Source organism: Oratosquilla oratoria, chromosome 15 (assembly GCF_046742065.1).
Source record: "Oratosquilla oratoria isolate Oo_2021 chromosome 15, ASM4674206v1, whole genome shotgun sequence".
Lineage (NCBI taxonomy): Eukaryota > Metazoa > Arthropoda > Malacostraca > Stomatopoda > Squillidae > Oratosquilla > Oratosquilla oratoria.
Genome location: NC_134791.1, coordinates 61,762,286 through 61,783,019, shown reverse-complemented (window position 1 = coordinate 61,783,019; position 20,734 = coordinate 61,762,286). Strand labels below are relative to the sequence as shown.

Here is a 20,734-nt window from a genome sequence, read left to right as displayed (position 1 = left end):
TGATAGCAATAATAATAATGATAATAATAATAGTAATAATGATATTGCATGTAGCCCATTAATTGACAGGCTATAAGCATACACGTTGGAGGCATCAACCCTCTATGTGTAGAATACACACAAATCCATACCGCAATCAAAACTAACACAACTACATGCACAAACAACTACATAATCTTTCTCTTCTACTGAAATTATTTTCATTTCCAACTTTCTCTCCTACTACATCTCGATTCAGTTTACCTACCACTAAAATTATTTCAAATTTCTCTCTTTCCCTAAGACTAAGCCTTCTACTCATTTTCTAACTTTGTTGGATGAGGATAAGAGGAATAGATATTCCATGTAACCTCACGGTTACACATCAATCGCAGTCTCCAACCCCAATTTCCTGCCCATACCTCCAAAGCCACGACGCCGCGTAATAAATATCCCTAATCGCCCAGTGGCCCTCTCTTATACACTACTAATATCTTTTCATTTTCTTACAGACATTCTTCCCCTCCCACAAAAACTGATCCCGCGCAAGCGGGTGGTCTTCCTAGGAAATCGCAATCGCAATTCACTCCAGGACACGATATCTGCAAGCAGCTCTTCTCTTCAAGCACCTCTTCCCCTCAAGCAGCTCTTCTTTATAAGCAGTTCTCCTCCACAAGCAGCTCTCCTCCACAAGCAGCTCTCCTCCACAAGCAGTACTTCTCTCCAAGCTTCAAGTTCTCCTCTGCTTTCAAGCTCGTCCCTTTTCGAGTTAAATAAAAACCGAGTGCGTAGAGTTACCGTGAGTTTCAATTCCCTGGCTTGTCCGAGCCATATCACAACACTATTATTTAATGGTTCTTCAAACAAATTTTTAAATTATTTAACAAGGGATTTAGCACAGGTTCTCAAAGATATAGCCGGCAACCCGTTAGGTCCTGTTATAGAAGAGGAAGATATAGTAGATATAGCTTTCTCTATCTCACTTTCAGCTATGCTAATGAATTTTACTGGTTATCACTGGCATAATCCTTGAAAAACTAGATGATCTTCCACGATCTTACTTTGTATAGGTGTTAAAAAAAATCATACTGTTTACCCAATATATTACTAATCACTTGTGGATCACTATATTCAGACCCATCTTGACTTAACGTGCTCTTGATGAGAACGTTTTGGCATATCTGAAGAAAGAAGCTGGATTACTTTTCATTTTTCCAATAGCGACATCCTCATTGTTCTTATCCTTATTTCTGTGAGATTTCTGTGAGATTCAAGTTTAACTTTGGCATTTCCTGTACATCCAGGATATATTTTACCAACTTGGTTGGCTTGCGCATGTTTTTCTTTTTCTGTGAAAAGTGCTAAGCTTTCCCTGATTAGGCATTTGCTTAGGAACAAACTCTGAGTTTATAAGCTATTAAAAACTTAATTTCTGGCTTTCCTCAATGCAAATTCCTGAAGCAATTCATCAAGTATTTTACCAGGAAAGAACCAAGAGCCTGAAGTATGTCATTAGGAAAGAATCAAGTCAAGAGCACGTGTTACCGTTAATGTAGTTGATCATCGAATTGGCTGGATGTATGATGACAACATTGTATCAGTGCTGGCATCATACATCCAGCCAATTCGGTGTTCAACTGAAGCTGTATAATCATTTCATTACACTGATGATGAGGCCTATTATATGTGATTTGCTATTGAAGTATACATTATGTGTTAAAATGTGATTATTTGATTATTTCCAATGAAACACAAATTTGTGAAAGATCATTTATTTGAATTTCATAATATTGATAAAATTTAGAAATGTTGCATAAAGTATACATTTTATTTATCTCAATGGATAGATATTAGATCTCAAAATATATGATCATTTTACGATATTTCTTATAACAGTAGGCTACCATAATTTTGTCATGAAAACGATCATTTTTAGGTTATTGTACGACAATATTATGTTCAGAATCTTGGAACCCTGATGTGTACCAAAGCGTTTGTTTACAAACATTATTAATCAGCTGTTGCTGGATTAGTTGGACCACCAGGACCAGCTCACTTTAATGTGTGTGTAGGTAGAGCCAAGAACAAGTGGGGAATAAATGGCTAATAGGTTAAGATCAAAGGCTGCTCAAATGTTTCATATACAAATGTCACATTATCATAAAGTTTCCAAATTATTCCAACCAGTTAGTCAAGCCCCAAAATATGCTATCAAGAAGAAGGATGAGTCTTCTTCAATTAGTCAAAAAGTAAGTATAATTTGTTTCGATACCGATAATCATTAACCCCCATACTCCGTTGATGAACAATGGAGCGCCCTATGCTTATGTACGTGAACAACAAAGGCCAGCACAGTTATTTACCTGTTTCATTATTCATTAACATATCATTAACTTGCATACTTTTGAAACAAATCTTAAAGAAATATATATCCTTTTAAAGCTTAAAAAGTGTTCTTCACAGTGATGTACATACAAAATACTATAATGAACATTGGTAAGCACATTAAAAGTAAAAAAAAAAATAGTTTGAATCTTTAAAAAAAAAAAATTGGAACTTCTAATAAATCAGTGTGAACATTACACATACAGTTATTACATGAAGAATTGATTATGTGGAAATCTTCTGGAATCTATACTGTATTATAATGCAGAACTTGAAAGATTGTGGCATAACCCACTGACACCTGTAAATGGCACTTGAGGAGGCCCATGCACCTGTCCCTGCAACAGCTGCCGTACTCCCATCATCTTCACTATCATCACTTTGATTTTCACATTCAATTTCTGCAGTTTCTGTTGCCAAATCATCATCACTCACTTCTTCATGGTCATGGTTAATCTCGTCATCACTCGGAGCACAATCAATAATAAATAATCATTATATCAGCTGAATAAGAAACATCCAGTACGATCTCTGATTCTGTCTCCTGTGCCATCATTACAGACTCCTACTTTTCACTTCACTTTTAGGCACAATTAGTACTGTCACTATTTTTTTTCTGGTATATTATATAGCATAAAACATTTATTTATCATTAGAAACACATATTTTATCATGTTTTTACTTTTAAACACTGAAAACGTGATTAAGTTGCTGTCTGTATAACTATCAACGCACTTTCTAAGAAATTGCACTCCAATATGCCTCTCTTCAAACAGCTATTCTAAAACAGCCATTGATTGGTTATTGTTTCAAGAGGGCGCAAATGATGAGCCAATGGTAGCTCATGATGCATAAGCTATGAGCTTGTGTAAACAAATAAATTGGACTCTAATGAACCAGGAAGTTTGAACTGTGCCACGGTCATGGCGTGACAGAGCGTACAGGAAATGCCACAATCTTGGTGTACGGAGTAAGGGGGTTAATGTTTACCTGGAGAAATTCCGAGGTCTGTCCTCACAGCCATAGTGATCAACCGATGTGTTCCCAGATTGCGTTGCCGTTGGTTCGTGTATGTATATATATTTATTTATATATATATATATATATATATATATATATATATATATATATTATACATAACATATATAATATGTATATGTATATATATGTATATATATATATATACAGTATATATATATATATATATATATATATATATATATATATACAGTGGTACCTCTACTTACGAAAGGCTCTACACACAAAATTTTCAGGTTACGAAACACTTCTTCGGAAAAATATTGACTTGTTACAAAAGAAATTTGAGGATACGAAAGGCGAAAATTTCAAAATACGCGCTGCTACTCACAGCTCCCAGAGTCCACCGAACGTAAACATACTTGTAGCATCCTGTATCTTGGTTTGAAAGTGGCGCGTCCGAGTTGCTCTGCCATTGGCTATTGCCCAGCATCTTCCTGGCATCCCATTGGCTAGGAGGGACCTCTGTGTGTATGTGCATATACCCAGAATCCTCTTCGTTTTCCCGTCGGCCCACGAGGATCACCGAAGCCTCAGTCTCACACTAGCGAAATTCAGTAAAGCACGAAGTGTTCGGACAGTTTTTCGTTAGCTTTTGTTAGTGTTTATTGCAACTTTACGTGTGTGTACTAACTTTTATTCACTATGGGATGTGTTTGGTTGATCTCGCCAAAGAATATGGCCATAATCCATCTATGATCGGCGCGATATTAAAACAAAAGGAAGCCCTAAAAGCTACGACTCCTTCCAAAGGCCTCTCTGTCATTTCAAAGAGGAGGTCGGCAGTGAACAATGAGATGGAGAGGTTGTTACTCGTGTGGATAAAGGAGAAAGAGATAGCTGGAGACACAGTGACCGAGACCATAATTTGCGAAAAGGCGACCGCCATCTTTAATGACCTCGTAAAGATGGATGCAGGTGAGGGAACTTCGGCGCAAGAACCACACCAGGATTTTAAGGCATTGCGTGGGTGGTTCGAGAAGTTCAAAAGGAGGACTGGAATTCACTCTGTTGTTCGGCAAGGCGAGGCATCTAGCGCCGACCAGAAAGCGGCCGACGAATTTGTGCAAATATTTGAACAATTGGTGATCAATGAAGGCTACGTTGTGACGAGACTGGCCTTTTTTGGAAAAAGATGCCTCACCGTACCTTCATCACAGTAGAAGAGAAAAAAATACCAGGCCACAAGCCCATGAAGGACCGCCTTACACTTGCCCTTTGTGCCAATGCCAGTGGGGATTGTAAAATCAAGCCCCTGCTGGTGTACCACTCCGAAAATCCCAGAGCATTTAAGGCCCACAAAATATTAAAAGAAAAACTTCAGGTGCTATGGAGGGCCAATGCCAAGGCCTCGAAGATGATATCCTGGAGGAGTTCTCATTTATTAAGGTGCTGTACCTCCCACCTAACACCACCTCTATCCTCCAGCCCATGGACCAACAAGTCATTTCGAACTTCAAGAAACTCTACACGAAACACTTATTCAAGAGGTGTTTTGACATCACTGAAAACACCCAGCTTACCCTTTGTGAGTTTTGGAAGCAGCACTTCGATATTGTTGTTTGCCTCAAGATAATCGTCATGGCTAGGCAGGAGGTGACCAGGCATACCCTTAATGCGGCTTGGAGAAAGCTGTGGCCCGATGCTGTTGCCCCACAAGATTTTGAGGGGTTTGAGGTGGAGTTGGAGGGTAAAGTTGAGCCTGAAGTTGACGAAATTGTTTTGCTGGGAAAGTGCATAGGGCTTGAGGTGAATGAGGAGGACATCGACGAGTTGAATCAGGAGCACCACGAGGAGCTGAGGGAGTTGGAGGCGATGCAACACACGGCAGTGCAGGAGGAGTTCAGTAAAGATGAAAGGAGGCAGCCATTATTCTGACAGCCCGAGTAAAAGACATTTTAGGAAAATTCTATGAAGTTTTGGAATTTGTTGAAAAGAATCACCCAGAAAAAGTGTTCACTAGTCGGGCTATCGCTCACTATGATGATGTTTGCCTTGCACATTTTCAAAAGATTGTTAAAAGCCGACAAAAGCAAACGACCTTGGATCGGTTCTTTACAAAACGTCAGGCAAAAACCACTGCTGAGAGTGAACCTGAACCGAAGAAGACGAAAGGTGACAACGATAGCAGTTAAAACAAGAGAAAAAATAAATACAAAAAAGAAACAAAAAACAAAAAACTTTATTCTTTGCATTAGGTACAATTCTCATTTTTATGTTTATTATGCCGTAATTTAATTCTAACATGTATTTGTTACAGGTTTTGATCCATTTTTGTAATTTATAAAAAATTCATGTCCAATTAGGACATTTATAGGGTACAAAGCGTTTCTACTTACGAAATTTTCACGTTACAAAACGATTTCCATAACAAATTAATTTCGTAAGTAGAGGTACCACTGTATGTATATGTGTATATATATATATATATATATATATATATATATATATATATGTATATGTATATAATATGTAATATATATATATATATATATATATATACAGGTATATATAATATATATTTATATAATTTTATATACAGACGCTCCTCAACTTACGTTTTAGTTACGTTCCGAACGGCCGAACGTAAGTTGAAAATGAACGTAAGTTGTTACTGTACTATACATCCGTAAATTCTATTACCGTATCTTACAAAACACCCCTAAATCATTAATTATACACATAACATTGTAAAATAATAACATTAATTTCAAATAAATTAAATTCAAGCAACATAAATTGAGATGGTGGAGGAGGAGGATGAGGCAAGGCACTTTCAGTCTGTCATTTGTGCAATGTAAACAATGGACGCAGCATCATGCGTAAGTATCATTTGAACTACAGAGAGCGCGCTAAACTAAAAAAACTCAATTTTTTTTAACAATTTTTTTTTTACTGTCAGTTCAAACGTAAAATCGAAAAAACGTAAAACGAATGAACATAAGTAGAGGAGCGTCTGTATATATATATATATATATATATATATATATATATATATATGTATATATGTGTGTATATATATAAAAATATGTGTATGTGTATATATATAAAAAAACAAACAAATATATATATATATATATATATATATATATATATATATATATATATATATATTATATATATACAGTACTACCTCTCATTAACGGACTAAAAGGGGGGTAACGGTGTCCGTTGATGTGAATAATCCGTTGATTTGGAGTGGTTTTTGGGTGGCATAGTGATTGCACGCACTAAACAACAGCACCAAAAACACCGAAAACACCGCAAACACAGCTAATTAACGTCCGTTAATGAGAGGTCTCACTGTATATATATATATATATATATATATATATATATATAAATATAAATATATATTATATATATATATATATATTATTTTAGTAATGCACACCTACACAGTATAGCATTACAAAATTAAATACTTTTGTAAATTATAATACATCAATGTAATAATAATAGTATGTATATATATATATATATATATATATATATATATATATATATATATATATATATATATATATGTATGTATATATATGTGTATTATCTTAGTAGTGCACACCTACACAGTATAGCATTAGAAAATTAAATATTTTTGTCAATTATAATACATCAATGTAATAATAATAGTAAGTGTATTTGGCAATGAATTAATATACATGAAGTGCAGATAATCATAATGGAAAGAACATATAGTTCGAAATAACAATTACAATTGCTTGGTGGAAATCATTATCAAAAAACTTTGCTAAAACCTATGGAAAAATGAACAAAGTTGCATAGACTCCTCTAGACACCGTCCTTGTTTTGATAGATTCAGAGGTCAGAGACAATGACAACCTGATGATCTCTAGAATTATAGGTACCGCTTTATCAAATGCAGGTTAGGTAGGTAAGTTAGGTTGGGTTAGAATAGACGAATTTAACATACTTTAATTTCACTGGTGAGAAATGTAGTAACATTTGTAAATCATAACTAACACCACAGTTGGACAAAAGAAAGAGTTGAGTAAGTGAAACTATATATTTCTATTGCTAACACCAATCCTCTTCCTCTACTGAAGAGGATTGCAGTTAGCAATTGAAATATATAGTTTCGCTTACTCAACTCTTTCTTTCATCCAACCGTGGTGTTAGTTGTGATACTTTAATTTCTTCGACCATTGCCTCTACCAAAATAAAGATGGTGTCTCAAGTAGTCAAAATGGCTGGGTTTGTTATTTTATAGCTTTTAGCAACTGTTTCTGTTATTAGTTTCTTTTAAGAATAACATATATTACATTTATGTATTACAATTTACAAAATTGTTATTTAATTTTCTCTTTCTATAACGCATAGGTGTGCACTTCTAAAAACATACCCAGGATTTCTGAAGAGGTAGAATCACCAATTTCATCAATCTCTTCAATTCAGGAAGAAAAAGAATTGGGGAAGAATTATAAGAGTCAACTAAAGCCTACTTGTAGTCCTGAGTTAGAATCAGAAAGTGGGATCTGAAAAAGACCTGGGAGTAGTCATCTCAAAGGACATGTCCCCTGATAAACAGATAAAAAAAAGTTGTCGGAGTAACCTACAACTTGCTAAGATCAATAAAGGTGGCTTTTACTTACTTGGACAAAGAAATGGTAAGGAAAATACTAATCACACTGATAAGGCCAAAATAGGAGTACACAGAGACACTATGATCACCCAGCACTAAAAAAAATATAAGGAAAATTGAGAGAATGCAGAGAGCAACTACAAAGATAGCCCCAACACTTTCAAAACTGTCGTATGAAGAGAGATTGTCAAAACTAGAATTGCCGACTGGAACAAAGGAGAGAAAGAGGTGACTTATTGACTATCTACAGAATCATGAGAGGTATGGATGACTTAAATTTGGGATAAGAGAAATACAAGGGGACATGGAAGGAAGCTCAAAAAGGACGGTTATAGAAGAGACCTGGAAAAGAACAACTTTCCCCACAGAGTTGTTGATGTATGGAACAAACTAGATTAAACAATAGTGTGTGTAAAAAACATATATGAATTTAAGAGCAAATTAAACATGATGAAATACAGAGACGGGACAATAGCTCCCCTTCCCATAAGATACAACTAGGTAAATACAATAAAGCAATTGCTTTGCCGGGGGATGCTTTGGGGAAAACAACTGTTTTAAAACATAAGATCATATTAAAACTAGGGAGTCACCCTATTTATATACCTATTTGCAGATTACCACACTCCAAGCTAGCCAGTGTAGATAAATTGATCACTGAAATGTTATCACAAGATATCATAGAACCCAGTTAAAGTGAATGAAACTTCCCATTGATTCTGGTGCCAAAATCAGATGGTACCATGCATCCAGTTGTTGACTATAGGGAATTGAATAAATAGACAATACCTGATCAAATACTGTTTCCAGTAATAGCAGATATACTTTGTAGTTTTGGAACCGAGAATCGGTATTTTAGCACTATAGATAACAAATCAGCTTTTTGGCAGGTAGAGCTGCAGGAAGATTCTTGAGATTATACATTTTCTATAACAATGGGGCACTACACATTCAAGTAAATGCCATTTAGGTTATGTAATAGGACATTGATTTATATGAGATTAATGAATACAGTACTAGATGGGTTGTTAGGAAACAGAGCCAGTGTATTTCTAGATGATATTTTTATAATTTCCCAAACAGCAACTGTGAGCACTTTAAGAAATTAAATTTAATATTCTCAAGAGTAGTTGAAGCAGGGTTGAAAGTGAAACTTGAAAAATGTAAGTTTTTGCAAGACAGTGTCATTTATATGAGACATAAGATAGATATGGACTTAGTACAGTGAACTCAAAGGTAGAAACAGTAATGAACTACCCAGTACTGAACAATGTAGAGAAAGAAGTTGCTTGGGATTGAACAGTGTAGAGAAAGTTAGAATTTTTGGGGGGATTGAAAGGGTATTAGAAGTTTATTAAGGGATATTCAAACATAGCTTATCTATTAAGTTTTTTATTAAGGAAAGATTCAAAGTTCATTTGGGGACCTGAACTACAAGAAGCTTTTGACAAGTTGAAAGATAACCTTAGTAGTTCTCTAGTTCTCATTTTTCCTAATTATGATGAAGAGTTCATTCTTAGTACTGATGCATCAGATATAAGGTTAGGAGCATACACTGTGTTTATTTTATTCCTAAGCTTTTTAAGAGTTTAGTTGATGGGAATGGGAAGTGGTTGGACTTAGGGTAGCATATTCAGACTCTTTGGAGGACTTTGAATTGATGATGACTGGTGCAGTAGCTTCTGATGATTTTGACTTGGAAGTGGAAGGACTTGGTTTTGCAAAAATAGATGGCCTTGATTTGGAAGTAGAAGGACTTGGCATGGAAGAAGTGGATGGCCTTGGTGTGGAAGGAGTGGATGGCCCTGGCATGGAAGAAGTGGATGGCCCTGGCATGGAAGGAGTGCGTAGTGGTGACTTTGGAAGGCCTGTGAAGAAACTAGTTATGGTTGATAGCTTGGCTCTTCTTTGCTTTTCTTCATACAAGGTGTGATAGATTTTGAGTTCCTTTAAAACATTGTTGCAAACTGTCTCACTCCGCACTGGATTTAGGTCTTTGTCCTTGAAAATTTGGAGTCCCTCGTCAATCAACTTGAATGCAGCACAAAGATCTTTAGTCTCCAGCACTCTCACTTCTGGTTCTTTTTCATCTTCACTGGAGAGTGCCTTCTCTCAGTCCAGTTCCATGAGATCTTCATTGCTGAGTGGTTCCCTGTGGGATTCAAGCAGATTGATAACATCATCTTCATCAACATCTTCAAATCCAACCTGGTGTGAGAGATCAACAATGTCCCTTCTGGCTTCCTCAACATCAAGGAACCCATCAAAGTCATGGACACACTCCTTCCAAACTTTACCCCAGCATCCATTCATTGTCTTCTGTTTCACCTTCCATGCAGCATCAATGTTATGGATCACCTTGAGGATGTTATATGATGACCAGAACTCTTTGACAACAGGTTTGTTGGAGGCATCTAAGGCTTCAACCATCTGTTTTTGGGTGTGTTGCTGATAATACGCCTTGAAGGTTGCAATGATCCCCAGGCCCATAGGCTGAATCAGTGATGTCGTGTTGGTTGACAAGAAGAGGACCTCAATGTTATCTGTCCAGTCATGCATCAATAAAGGATGGCTTGGTGTATTGTCTAACAGGAGTAGAAACCTGATAGCCAAGTTGTTCTTCGATGCATACTCCTTCAAGGCTGGAGACAAATAGGAGTTTACATATTGTTAATTGAGGGCAGTTGTCATCCATACTTTTTTGTTGGCCTTGAAGGTGACGGGCAGATATTCTTTGATGAGGCCTCCTCTTGGATTTTTGAGAGTGGTAGATTATCATTGGTTTCAGCTTGAGATCACCTGCAGCATTGCCTCCAAGGATGAGTGTAATACGATCCTTTGATGCCTTAAATCCTGGTGCTGTCTTCTCCTCAATAGAGATGTAAGTTCTTAAAGACATCTTCTTCAAGTAAAGGCCAGTCTTGTCATAATTGATGACCAGCCTTGTTGAGTAACCACCCTCTTCTATCTTCTCCAAAACCTCCTTGAACTTGTCTGCAACCACAATATTAGCATGTGCAGCCTCCCCTTGCAACTTGATGTTATGCAATCCCACCCTGTTGTGAAAACGGTCAAGCCAGCCTCAACTTGCATTGAAATCAGTGTCTTCGCTTCATATCCCTTAGTCTTCATGTCTTCAAAAGGGGATTTGGATTTTGTTTGAATAAGACTAGTTGACAGGGGATACGTCTTTTAGTCTGATCATTGATCCACACTGTCAAGAGGCTCTCCATCTCATAAAAAATTACCTCCCTACTCTTTCTCAGTGTTTTTGCCATTAATGTTGTTGCTCTCTCAGCAGCCTTCTTAATCTGCTCCCCATTTTTAAGAACAGTGGAGACACTGCTTGGAACAATGTTCAAGGCACGGGCAATGGAACTGGTCCCCTCTCCCTTTTTATGCCTCTTAATGATGTCCAGCTCCATCTCAAGGGTCATGCTGCACTGTGACTTCTTGGGTTTGGGGGCACTTGACTTGGGAGCTGGGTGTTTTCCAGGCATATCTAGCAGCACCTGCAAAGCAAAAACAGCATTAAACAGTGTCCGACATAATTCACAATCAACATTAAAATCACACAAGCCTTATGGAATGAGTGGTTTTAGGGGTGATGAGTGGTTAGGGTAGGTTAGGTTTATCTGGGGAACAATAAAATGGAAATAAAACTTACAGGTGTTCACTGGTGATGGCGAGGTATACACGTATACACCAGAGAACCATAAACTTAGAAAAAGATGGAGAAAAATGGACACCACATTCAGATTCTGTGTATTTGGAATAGTACATATAAAAAGCAGTAAAACTAAAAAGTGGTCATTACCAAGATTTTCATGATTTTTCCACTGGCAAGGAATGTTAAACATTTTCCAACATGAGTGGTTAGGTATTTCCAGCAAACTGTCCTGTACCATAACCCACTGTCTCTACTGTATGTATTGGTTTTATTAAGCATAATTCTAACTGAACAGCAATCCTGCATTAGCTTTCTTATATCTACATGATTCACAGACAATAGGCTACCAAGATTGTTCCCTTTATCCTCACACATTAATTATTAATCAGTAATACTACAATGAAGATAATACATACTACAGTACAGAACTTACAGTAAGAAATTTATGCAAAAAGCAGGAATGGGAGCATTTGTTTACGTTGTTGTTGTAGAACTGCCCGCTGCGCATCTCTGGCACCACCGGCACCTCGGGCTGGGAATTTGAAAATTCATAAACTTGAAGCAAGTTCGTATAAGCAGACAAAGGATAGTAAAACATGGATTTCATATGAGTGAAAATTTGTGTACAGACACTCCTCAACTTTTTAGTTACGTTCCGAACGGCCGAACATAACGTGAAAATGAACGTAAGTTGTTACTGTACATTCCAGTAATATATGACCATTCATACTGTACTATACATCCATAAACTCTATTGCCATATCTTATAAAACACCTCTAAATCATTAATTATAAACATAACATTGTAAAATGATAACATTAATTTCAAATAAATTAAATTCAAGCAACATAAAGTGAGATGGTGGAGGAGGAGGAGGCAAGGCACATTCAGTCTGTCGTTTGTGCCATGTAAACAATGGACGCAGCGTCATGCGTAAGTATCGTTTGAACGTCTCGTACTACGGAGAGAGCGCTAAACTCAAAAATTCTTTTTTTTTTTTTTTTTTTTTTTTTACAGTCAGTTCAAACATAAAATCGAAAAAATGTAAAATGAATGAACGTAAGTAGAGGAGCGTCTGTAGTGAATTTTCGTGTAGCGAGGATCACCTGTATGTGTGTATATATATATATATATATATATACAGACACTCCTTAACTTACGTTTTAGGTTCCAAACGGCCGAACGTAACGTGAAAATGAACGTAAGTTGTTACTGTACTATACATCCATAAATTCTATTACCGTATCTTATAAAACACCCCTAAATAATTAATTATAAACATAACATTGTAAAATAATAACATTGATTTCAAATAAATTAAATTCAAGCAACATAAATTGAGATGGTGGAGGAGGGGGAGGAGGTTGAGGAGGCAAGGCACATTCAGTCTGTCGTTTGTGCCATGTAAACAATGGACGCAGCATCATATGTAAGTATCGTTTGAACTACGATGAGCGCGCTAAACTAAAAAATTCACTCAAATAAAAATACAATTTTTTTTACAGTCAGTTCAAACGTAAAATTGAAAAAACGTAAAACGAATGAACATAATTAGAGGAGCGTCTGTATATATATATACATATACTAGGGGAGAGGATGGCAGTTGAAAGTAAATCTAAAAGGGGCTGGAGGAAGTCGGTAGTTTTCGGTATTTGAGGTCACAGCAGGAAAGGGGGGTAGGGGAGGTGGAGGTAAATTGTACATTGAGAGAAGCAAATGAATGCCATGGGGTATCAAAAAGTGTCATGAGAAATAGTCATCTGGGAATAGATCCAATGAGATTATATTCTGAAGGGGTGATTGTGATGATGACACTGTATGGGGTGGATACTTGGAATTTGAGGCAGAGAGAAGTTAAATGTGTTTGATATGAAATGTCTATATATGGTAGGGATTACTAGGTTAGATAGAGAATTGAGATGAGGAGGAGAGTGGGAGTGGAAAAGGAAATAGCAGATACAGCTGATGAAAGAGTATTGGGATAGTTTGGACACATGGTGAGAATGAGTGAAGAAAGATTAGTGAAAGAGGTGTGGATGGAATGAACTTAGGGAACAACTGAGGATGAGATGGATGGATGGAGTGAAAGGGGCTTTAACCAAGAGAGGAATATCTGTTGAATAAGGAAGTGAGCAGGCAGGATATAGTGGTGAATGGAAAATAGCTGTGTATAGATGATACTGTGATGCAAGGATGGGAGGGGGTAGGGAATGGGGGGGAGTAGGGAGAAGTTGTGTGTGAATGATATTTTGATGCAGCCTGAAGGGATTTCTCTCTCTTCAATTTTCCATATGAGGGGACAGAGAGGGGGGTTGCTGATTGAGTAAAGCAGCTTTGCTATGGATGTACAGTGAGACCTCTCATTAACGGATGTTAATTAGCTGTGTTTGCGGTGTTTTTGGTGCTGTTGTTTAGTGAGTGCAATCACTATGCCACCCAAAAACCACTTCAAATCAATGGATTATTCACATCAACGGACACCATTACCCCCCCCCTTTAGTCCGTTAATGAGAGGTATTACTGTACTATGTTTTGCTGCATTGCTTCTGACCCAGGGCAGTAGGGTTTATACATGGATGACCTTTTCATCTATGAGGAGCTAAGATGAGAGGGAGGAAAGGGAGGTGGATGGGAGTGGAATGGGTGGAAGTGGGTACGTGCCTTTTGACTTGGCTATTTACCTTATAAGGGGGGAAAAGTTCTTGGTATATATATATATATATATATATATATATATATATAATATATATATATATATATTAATATATATATATATATACATACATATATACATACATATACCAAAGGCTTTTTCCCCCTTACATGGGAGGTAGCCAAAAGATAAGGCATAGAAACCACTCCCACCCATTCCATCCCCTACATACTCCACTCCCCTCTACCCTCTTCCCTCCCTCTTATCTTGGCACCTCCTGAATGACAGGTCATCCCAGCATCTTGGCCACTGCCCTGGATCAGAAGCAGTGTCGCAAGACATAGCACATCCATAGCAAGGTCGCTTCATTAATTCAGCGACCCCCCCCCCCTCTCTGTCCCCTCATGCAGAAAAGGAGAAGACGGGGAGAAATCCCTTTGGGCTGCATCAATTCATTTCTCAAACATACTCCCTCACCCCCATCCCCCATCCCTCATCCACTCCCCCTCATGCATCACAGCATCATCCATACACAATCATTCATCATTCACCCCATCTTCTGTCCTCTCCCGTCCTTCCTTAACAGGCATTTCCCTCTTTTGCAATGCCCCTTTTACCCCATCCATCCATCTCATCCTAGAATGCCCCTTCATGTTCACTCTTTCCACCTCTGCCTTACACACCTCTTTTACTAATCTTTCTTCACTCATTCTTTCCATGTGTCCAAACCATCCTAATACTCTTTCATCAACCCTATCTCCCAACTCCCTTTCCACCCGTTCTCCTCCTCATCACCTCATTTCTCACTCTATCTAGCCTAGTAACCCCTATCATACTTCTCAGACATTTCATCTCAAACACATTCAAACTCCTCTCTTCCTCTCTTATGTTCCATGTTTCTGCCCCATACAGTGCTGTTGGCACAATCACTCCTTCATATAATCTCCTCTTGGCATCCATTCCCAAATGTCTATTCCTTATGACACTTTTTAATCCCCCAAGGCATTTACTTGATTCTCTCAATCTACAATCTACCTCCATCCCCCACTCCTCCCTTTCCTGCCACATTTGCACCCAAATATCTAAAACTATCTACTTCCTCCAGTCTCTCTCCCTTAATACTCACTTCCAGCCTGCTGCCACTCTCTCCCTTGTACATTTCATCACCTTACTTTTACCCACATTTACCTTCAACTTTCTTCTTTTACACACCTTCCCAAACTCTGTCACTAACTTTCTCAATCCCTCCTCTGATCCTGCTACAAGTGCAGTGTCATCAGCAAATAACAACTGGATTATCTCCCACTTTTCTCCATTTTCTTTAACCATTTCCAATCCCCGACCCTTTATCCTTGCATTCACCTCTCGCACCACCCCATCCATGTATAAATTGAACAGCCAGGACAATATAACACATCCCTGATGAAGTCCCACCTTTATCTCGAACCACTCACTCTCTCCATTTGTAATCCTAACACAAGCTCTACTACTCTTGTAAAAACTCTTGACTGCTCTTAACAGTTTTCCTCCTATCCCATATATCTGCAAAACCTCCCACAGTGCCTTCCTGCCTACCCTGTCAAAAGCCTTTTCCAGCCTGCTGCCACTCTCTCCCCTTGTACATTTCATCACCTTACTTTTACCCACATTTACCTTCAACTTTCTTCTTTTACACACCTTCCCAAACTCTGTCACTAACTTTCTCAATCCCTCCTCTGATCCTGCTACAAGCGTAGTGTCATCAGCAAATAACAACTGGATTATCTCCCACTTTTCTCCATTTTCTTTAACCATTTCCAATCCCCGACCCTTTATCCTTGCATTCACCTCTCGCACCACCCCATCCATGTATAAATTGAACAGCCAGGACAATATAACACATCCCTGATGAAGTCCCACCTTTATCTCGAACCACTCACTCTCTCCATTTGTAATCCTAACACAAGCTCTACTACTCTTGTAAAAACTCTTGACTGCTCTTAACAGTTTTCCTCCTATCCCATATATCTGCAAAACCTCCCACAGTGCCTTCCTGCCTACCCTGTCAAAAGCCTTTTCCAGATCCATAAAAGCCCTAAAAATATCCTTACCTTTTTCTATAGCTTTCTCACATATCTGTCTTACCACAAAGATCTGATCTACACAACCCCTACCTGTCCAAAACCCACACTGTTCCTCACTAATTACTCCCTCTGTTCCTCTCCTAATCCTCTCAACCAAGACCCTCCCATAAGCCTTCCCAACTACACTTAACAAACTGATCACTCTGAAACTACTACACTCACACTTGTCCCCTTTTCCCTTGTAAAGTGGAATTATACAGGCACTCCTCCAGTCTTCTGGCACTCTACCCTCTCTTAAACAAACATTAAATAACCTCACCAGCCAATCCACCATCACTGTACCTCCTTTCTTCAGACACTCTGCATGGCATCCATCCAACCCAGGTGCCTTACCTACTCTCATCATCTTAATAGCTGGTTTCACTTCATCTCTCCTTGTTTCTCCTCCATTTCCTCACTCATCACTATCATTTTCTTAGCGCTTCCCACTGCAACTATCTTTCCCTCCCTATCCTCCTTCACATTTAGCAACTCCCTAAAATATTCTGCCCACTGTCCTCTCACTGCCTTCTCTTCCATTATCATCTCTCGATCTGCAGCTTTTACTTTTTCTTCTCTACTTGATTTACCTCCTCTTCCTCTTTTAATTTCTTTCCAAAATTTATTTTTATTACTTTCAAAATTTTCTGTCATACTCTTACCCCATTTCACATCTGCTCTCCTCTTTGCCTCCTTTATCTTATGCTTTACTTCTCTTCTCTTTACTTTGTGCCTCTCATATGATTCCCCCATCCAAATTTGTAACCAATCTATGAAAGCCTGCTTCTTCTCTTTTACACCCTTCTTCACTTCCTCATACCACCACTCACTACCCTTCTATTTCCTCCCAACCTCCTTGAACCATTCCCATTTCTCCTCCACTTCTAGTTCTACTCTATCCTTCACTTCCTCCCACTCCTCTCTCAGCTTCTTATACTTCTCCTTTTCTTTCTCATTTAAGCAGTTCACTCTAAGTACCTCCTTTCTGCCCTTTTCCTCTCTTCTCCACCTTATTCTCCACTCTCAACTTACTTTCCACCCAAAAATGATCAGATATTCCCCCACTCTCTCCCCTTAGAATGTGTACATCCTTAACTTTTCCTACTATACTCCTGGTCACCACTATATAGTCCATTAACACTCTATCAGCCACCCTTCCATCCACCACCCTCTCCCATGTGTACTTATGCTTGACCTTCTTCCTAAACACTGTATTTGCTTTCATCAACTCTCTTTTGAGACACATCTCCACCATCAACCCTCCACTAACGGGACTGCTCGGACAGACAGTCTAGGAAACAACAACAACAACCCTCCACTATGATTTTTTTCCTGGAACTCCATACTTCCCAATCACTCTATTTCTTCATTTCCTACCCTAGCATTAAGGACTCCCAATATAACTACATTGACATTTCTCCCTAATCCCTCTATGCACCCATTTAAATCCATCCAAAATGCCTCCCTTTCCTCTACGCTCTTCTCACTACCAGGCCTATACACACTTACAAAAACCCACATCTCCCTTCCCAGTTTCACCCACATCCACATTAACCTTGAAGAAACCTCCTTACACTCCACTACACACTTCCCTATCTCTTTACCTACTACTATAGCCACCCCTTCTCTCCCTCATCCCCTCTTCACTCCTGAGAACCTCCCAACTACACTCCCAAACTCACATTTGCCCCTCCCTTTCAACTTAGTTTCACTCAGTGCCAACACATCCATCTTCTCATAAACATACTGCCTGTCTCTTCCCTTTTACTTTCATCTGTACCACATCCATTAAAAGACCCAAACCTTAGGATACTGGTCAGAAAACTAGACCCTCTTGTGCCTGTACTTTTTTTAGGAATATCACCTGTGGGGCTACAGGTAGCAGGATTTCTAGTCCTAACCCCCATCCCGTTTTTTGTCACCTCATACGACTCAAGTAGGAAAACTTGGTGGCAGCATTCTTTTCCCCCACCACAGGGAAGGCCCTGTAGAAAACTAGACCCTCTTGTGCCTGTACTTTTTTTAGGAATATCACCTGTGGGGCTACAGGTAGCAGGATTTCTAGTCCTAACCCCCGTCCCGTTTTTTTGTCACCTTATACGACTCAAGTAGGAAAACTTGGTGGCAGCATTCTTTTCCCCCACCACAAGGTAGGCAAAAAAAGGAAATGAATATTCAGAGAAATGGTACAGGATAATGTTGGGGGACAGCATAACAGAGGGACAATTGGAGTATAATAAAAGTGTCATAATTTCTCTATCAACAGTCTTCCTCTATCACAGACAAAATGATGTGTGGCTCTGGTCCATAGGGGCACCCCATAAAGACCCTAAAGTATCAGCTGCATGCTACTTTGCCACAATAACATGCAGCTAGATGGGTATATATATATATATATATATATATATATATATATATATATATATATATATATATATATAATTATACATAATACCACAAACACAACTAGGTTAACACCTATGTGTCATATGGCCACCAAATGCAACTGAGAGCAGCAACATAAGTGGTACAAAATGTAGCAAAGTACCAAAATAATAGAAAACATAGAAGTAAGACAGCTTACTACCATCTATAAACATGTGAACATTTATGTGACACTGGATACAATAGATTGGAGATCAGGAGACACCCACGAGCATTTCTCCTTTCTTGTATACTATAATTAAGTCCATTTTGGTAAAAAACACACACAAACACACACACCAAAAGCCCTTTTCTCATATAAGGAGTGTACCAAAGTCCTAGTACACTCCAAAATAAACAAATAATACCCATTCATTCATCCTTCCCATTTTGATATATACATTACGTATACTACTGCACATTTTCTGTCTTTTATTTCAGCTTATGACAGAACTTGGAGCCCTTCATCCCAGGAGCAATGGAATGTATGCCCTTCTTCCACTTGGTCTCAGGGCCCTGGAGAAGCTAAATAAATCGATTGATGAAGAAATGTCATATATTGGTGCTCAGAAGATAGCTTTACCAATTTTAACTAGTGGCCACCTATGGAAAAAGACAGGTGAAGGAAAGAATGTATCCATATGTACACCAGATGTTTAATGCATGTATAGAGTTCAGATACCTCTCCTAGAAGGCTGTCATTTTGAGCTGACTACAATGAGTCAGACACAGAATCACAGAAGTTTGAACTGCTGTGGGATGGGAGGAGAGGAGGCAATTAAGGGGTAATACAATTTGATATGAATTTGAGTCTAGCATGCTATGGTTGGCACAGAGCAGCCTTGTCAAGGCAGAAGTAACTGTACATATATTCTTTTCAACATCATCTTTTCTTGACAAAATAGAAATTGCTAGTCTATCCTTGCATAGATCACTGGAGCCACAGGTAAAAAAGAATAAATTATAACCATTTTGCTAGCCTTTAAAAGTATTTTTGTCATCACTACCTTGATTTGTCTCTGCTCCAACATGGTTTATTTTACTGACATGTAGTGCTGGTATTGGAATAAAAAAAATCTTCGTTGACATATCAACCAAAAAAATTCATGACGACATATGTAGACATTCATTATCATCAAAATTCTTGCTGAAAAGATATGGAAAACAAATCACACTCAAACTCACACCATTTAAGATTGATAGTAATGATGATAATTCTATTATTATTCATTGTGTAATTGGTCAATATGACATGATTGATTGAATTACAGATATTTGCGAATTACTGATATTTGATAGAAATAAAGAACCAACTTGACAAGACTGGACTTACCTTTTCCTCCAGTGGTTTTCTTGACTAGACCTGATGTGGCAACCACCTCGTGGTGATCAATGGTCAGGTGAGGAGCCATCGTGCTTGTATTGCCACTAATTTTGCCCTGTATATCTTGCCAATAGTTTTCTCCTCATCAATTTTTAATTTTGTCTTCATAAATCCAAAGTGCTTCCACAACCAGCTCCTCTTCCTCTTCACAGGTTTGTACATACATACATACATATACCAAGGGCTTTTTCTCCATTATAAGGGAGGTAGCCAAAGTCAAAAGGCATAATTCCACTCCCACCCATTTCATCTCCACCCCTCTCTCCTTCCCTCTTTTCTTGGCTCCTCCTGGATGATGGGTCATCCCTGCATATTGCCAATTGCCCTGGGTTAGAAGCAATGCAGCAAGACACAGCACATCCATGGCAAGGTAGCTTCATTTAATCAGTGTGTACATACATATACCAAGGCTTTTTCCCCCTTACAAGGGAGGTAGCCAAAAAGGAAAAGGCATAAAATCATTCCCACCCATTCCATTCCTGAATACACTCCACA

The 20,734-nt window shown here is 38.3% G+C and overlaps 1 protein-coding gene across 4 annotated transcripts in view; it reads left to right on the top strand.

Moving 5' to 3' along the window:
• Nucleotides 1-1,945: 1,945 nt before the first annotated feature.
• Nucleotides 1,946-20,734, top strand: part of ProRS-m (prolyl-tRNA synthetase 2-like protein, mitochondrial) — a 72,763-nt gene continuing 53,974 nt past the window's right edge. The window contains exons 1-3 of one of the 4 annotated variants that reach the window (XM_076198950.1): nucleotides 2,001-2,047; nucleotides 2,167-2,228; nucleotides 19,297-19,474. In XM_076198950.1, the coding sequence (XP_076055065.1) occupies nucleotides 19,300-19,474 (175 nt within the window). In that variant the 5' untranslated portion in view covers nucleotides 2,001-2,047; nucleotides 2,167-2,228; nucleotides 19,297-19,299. Of the gene's footprint in view, nucleotides 2,229-19,296; nucleotides 19,475-20,734 lie in introns of all 4 variants that reach the window. The other 3 variants (XM_076198949.1, XM_076198948.1, XM_076198951.1) reach the window with 3 other exon arrangements.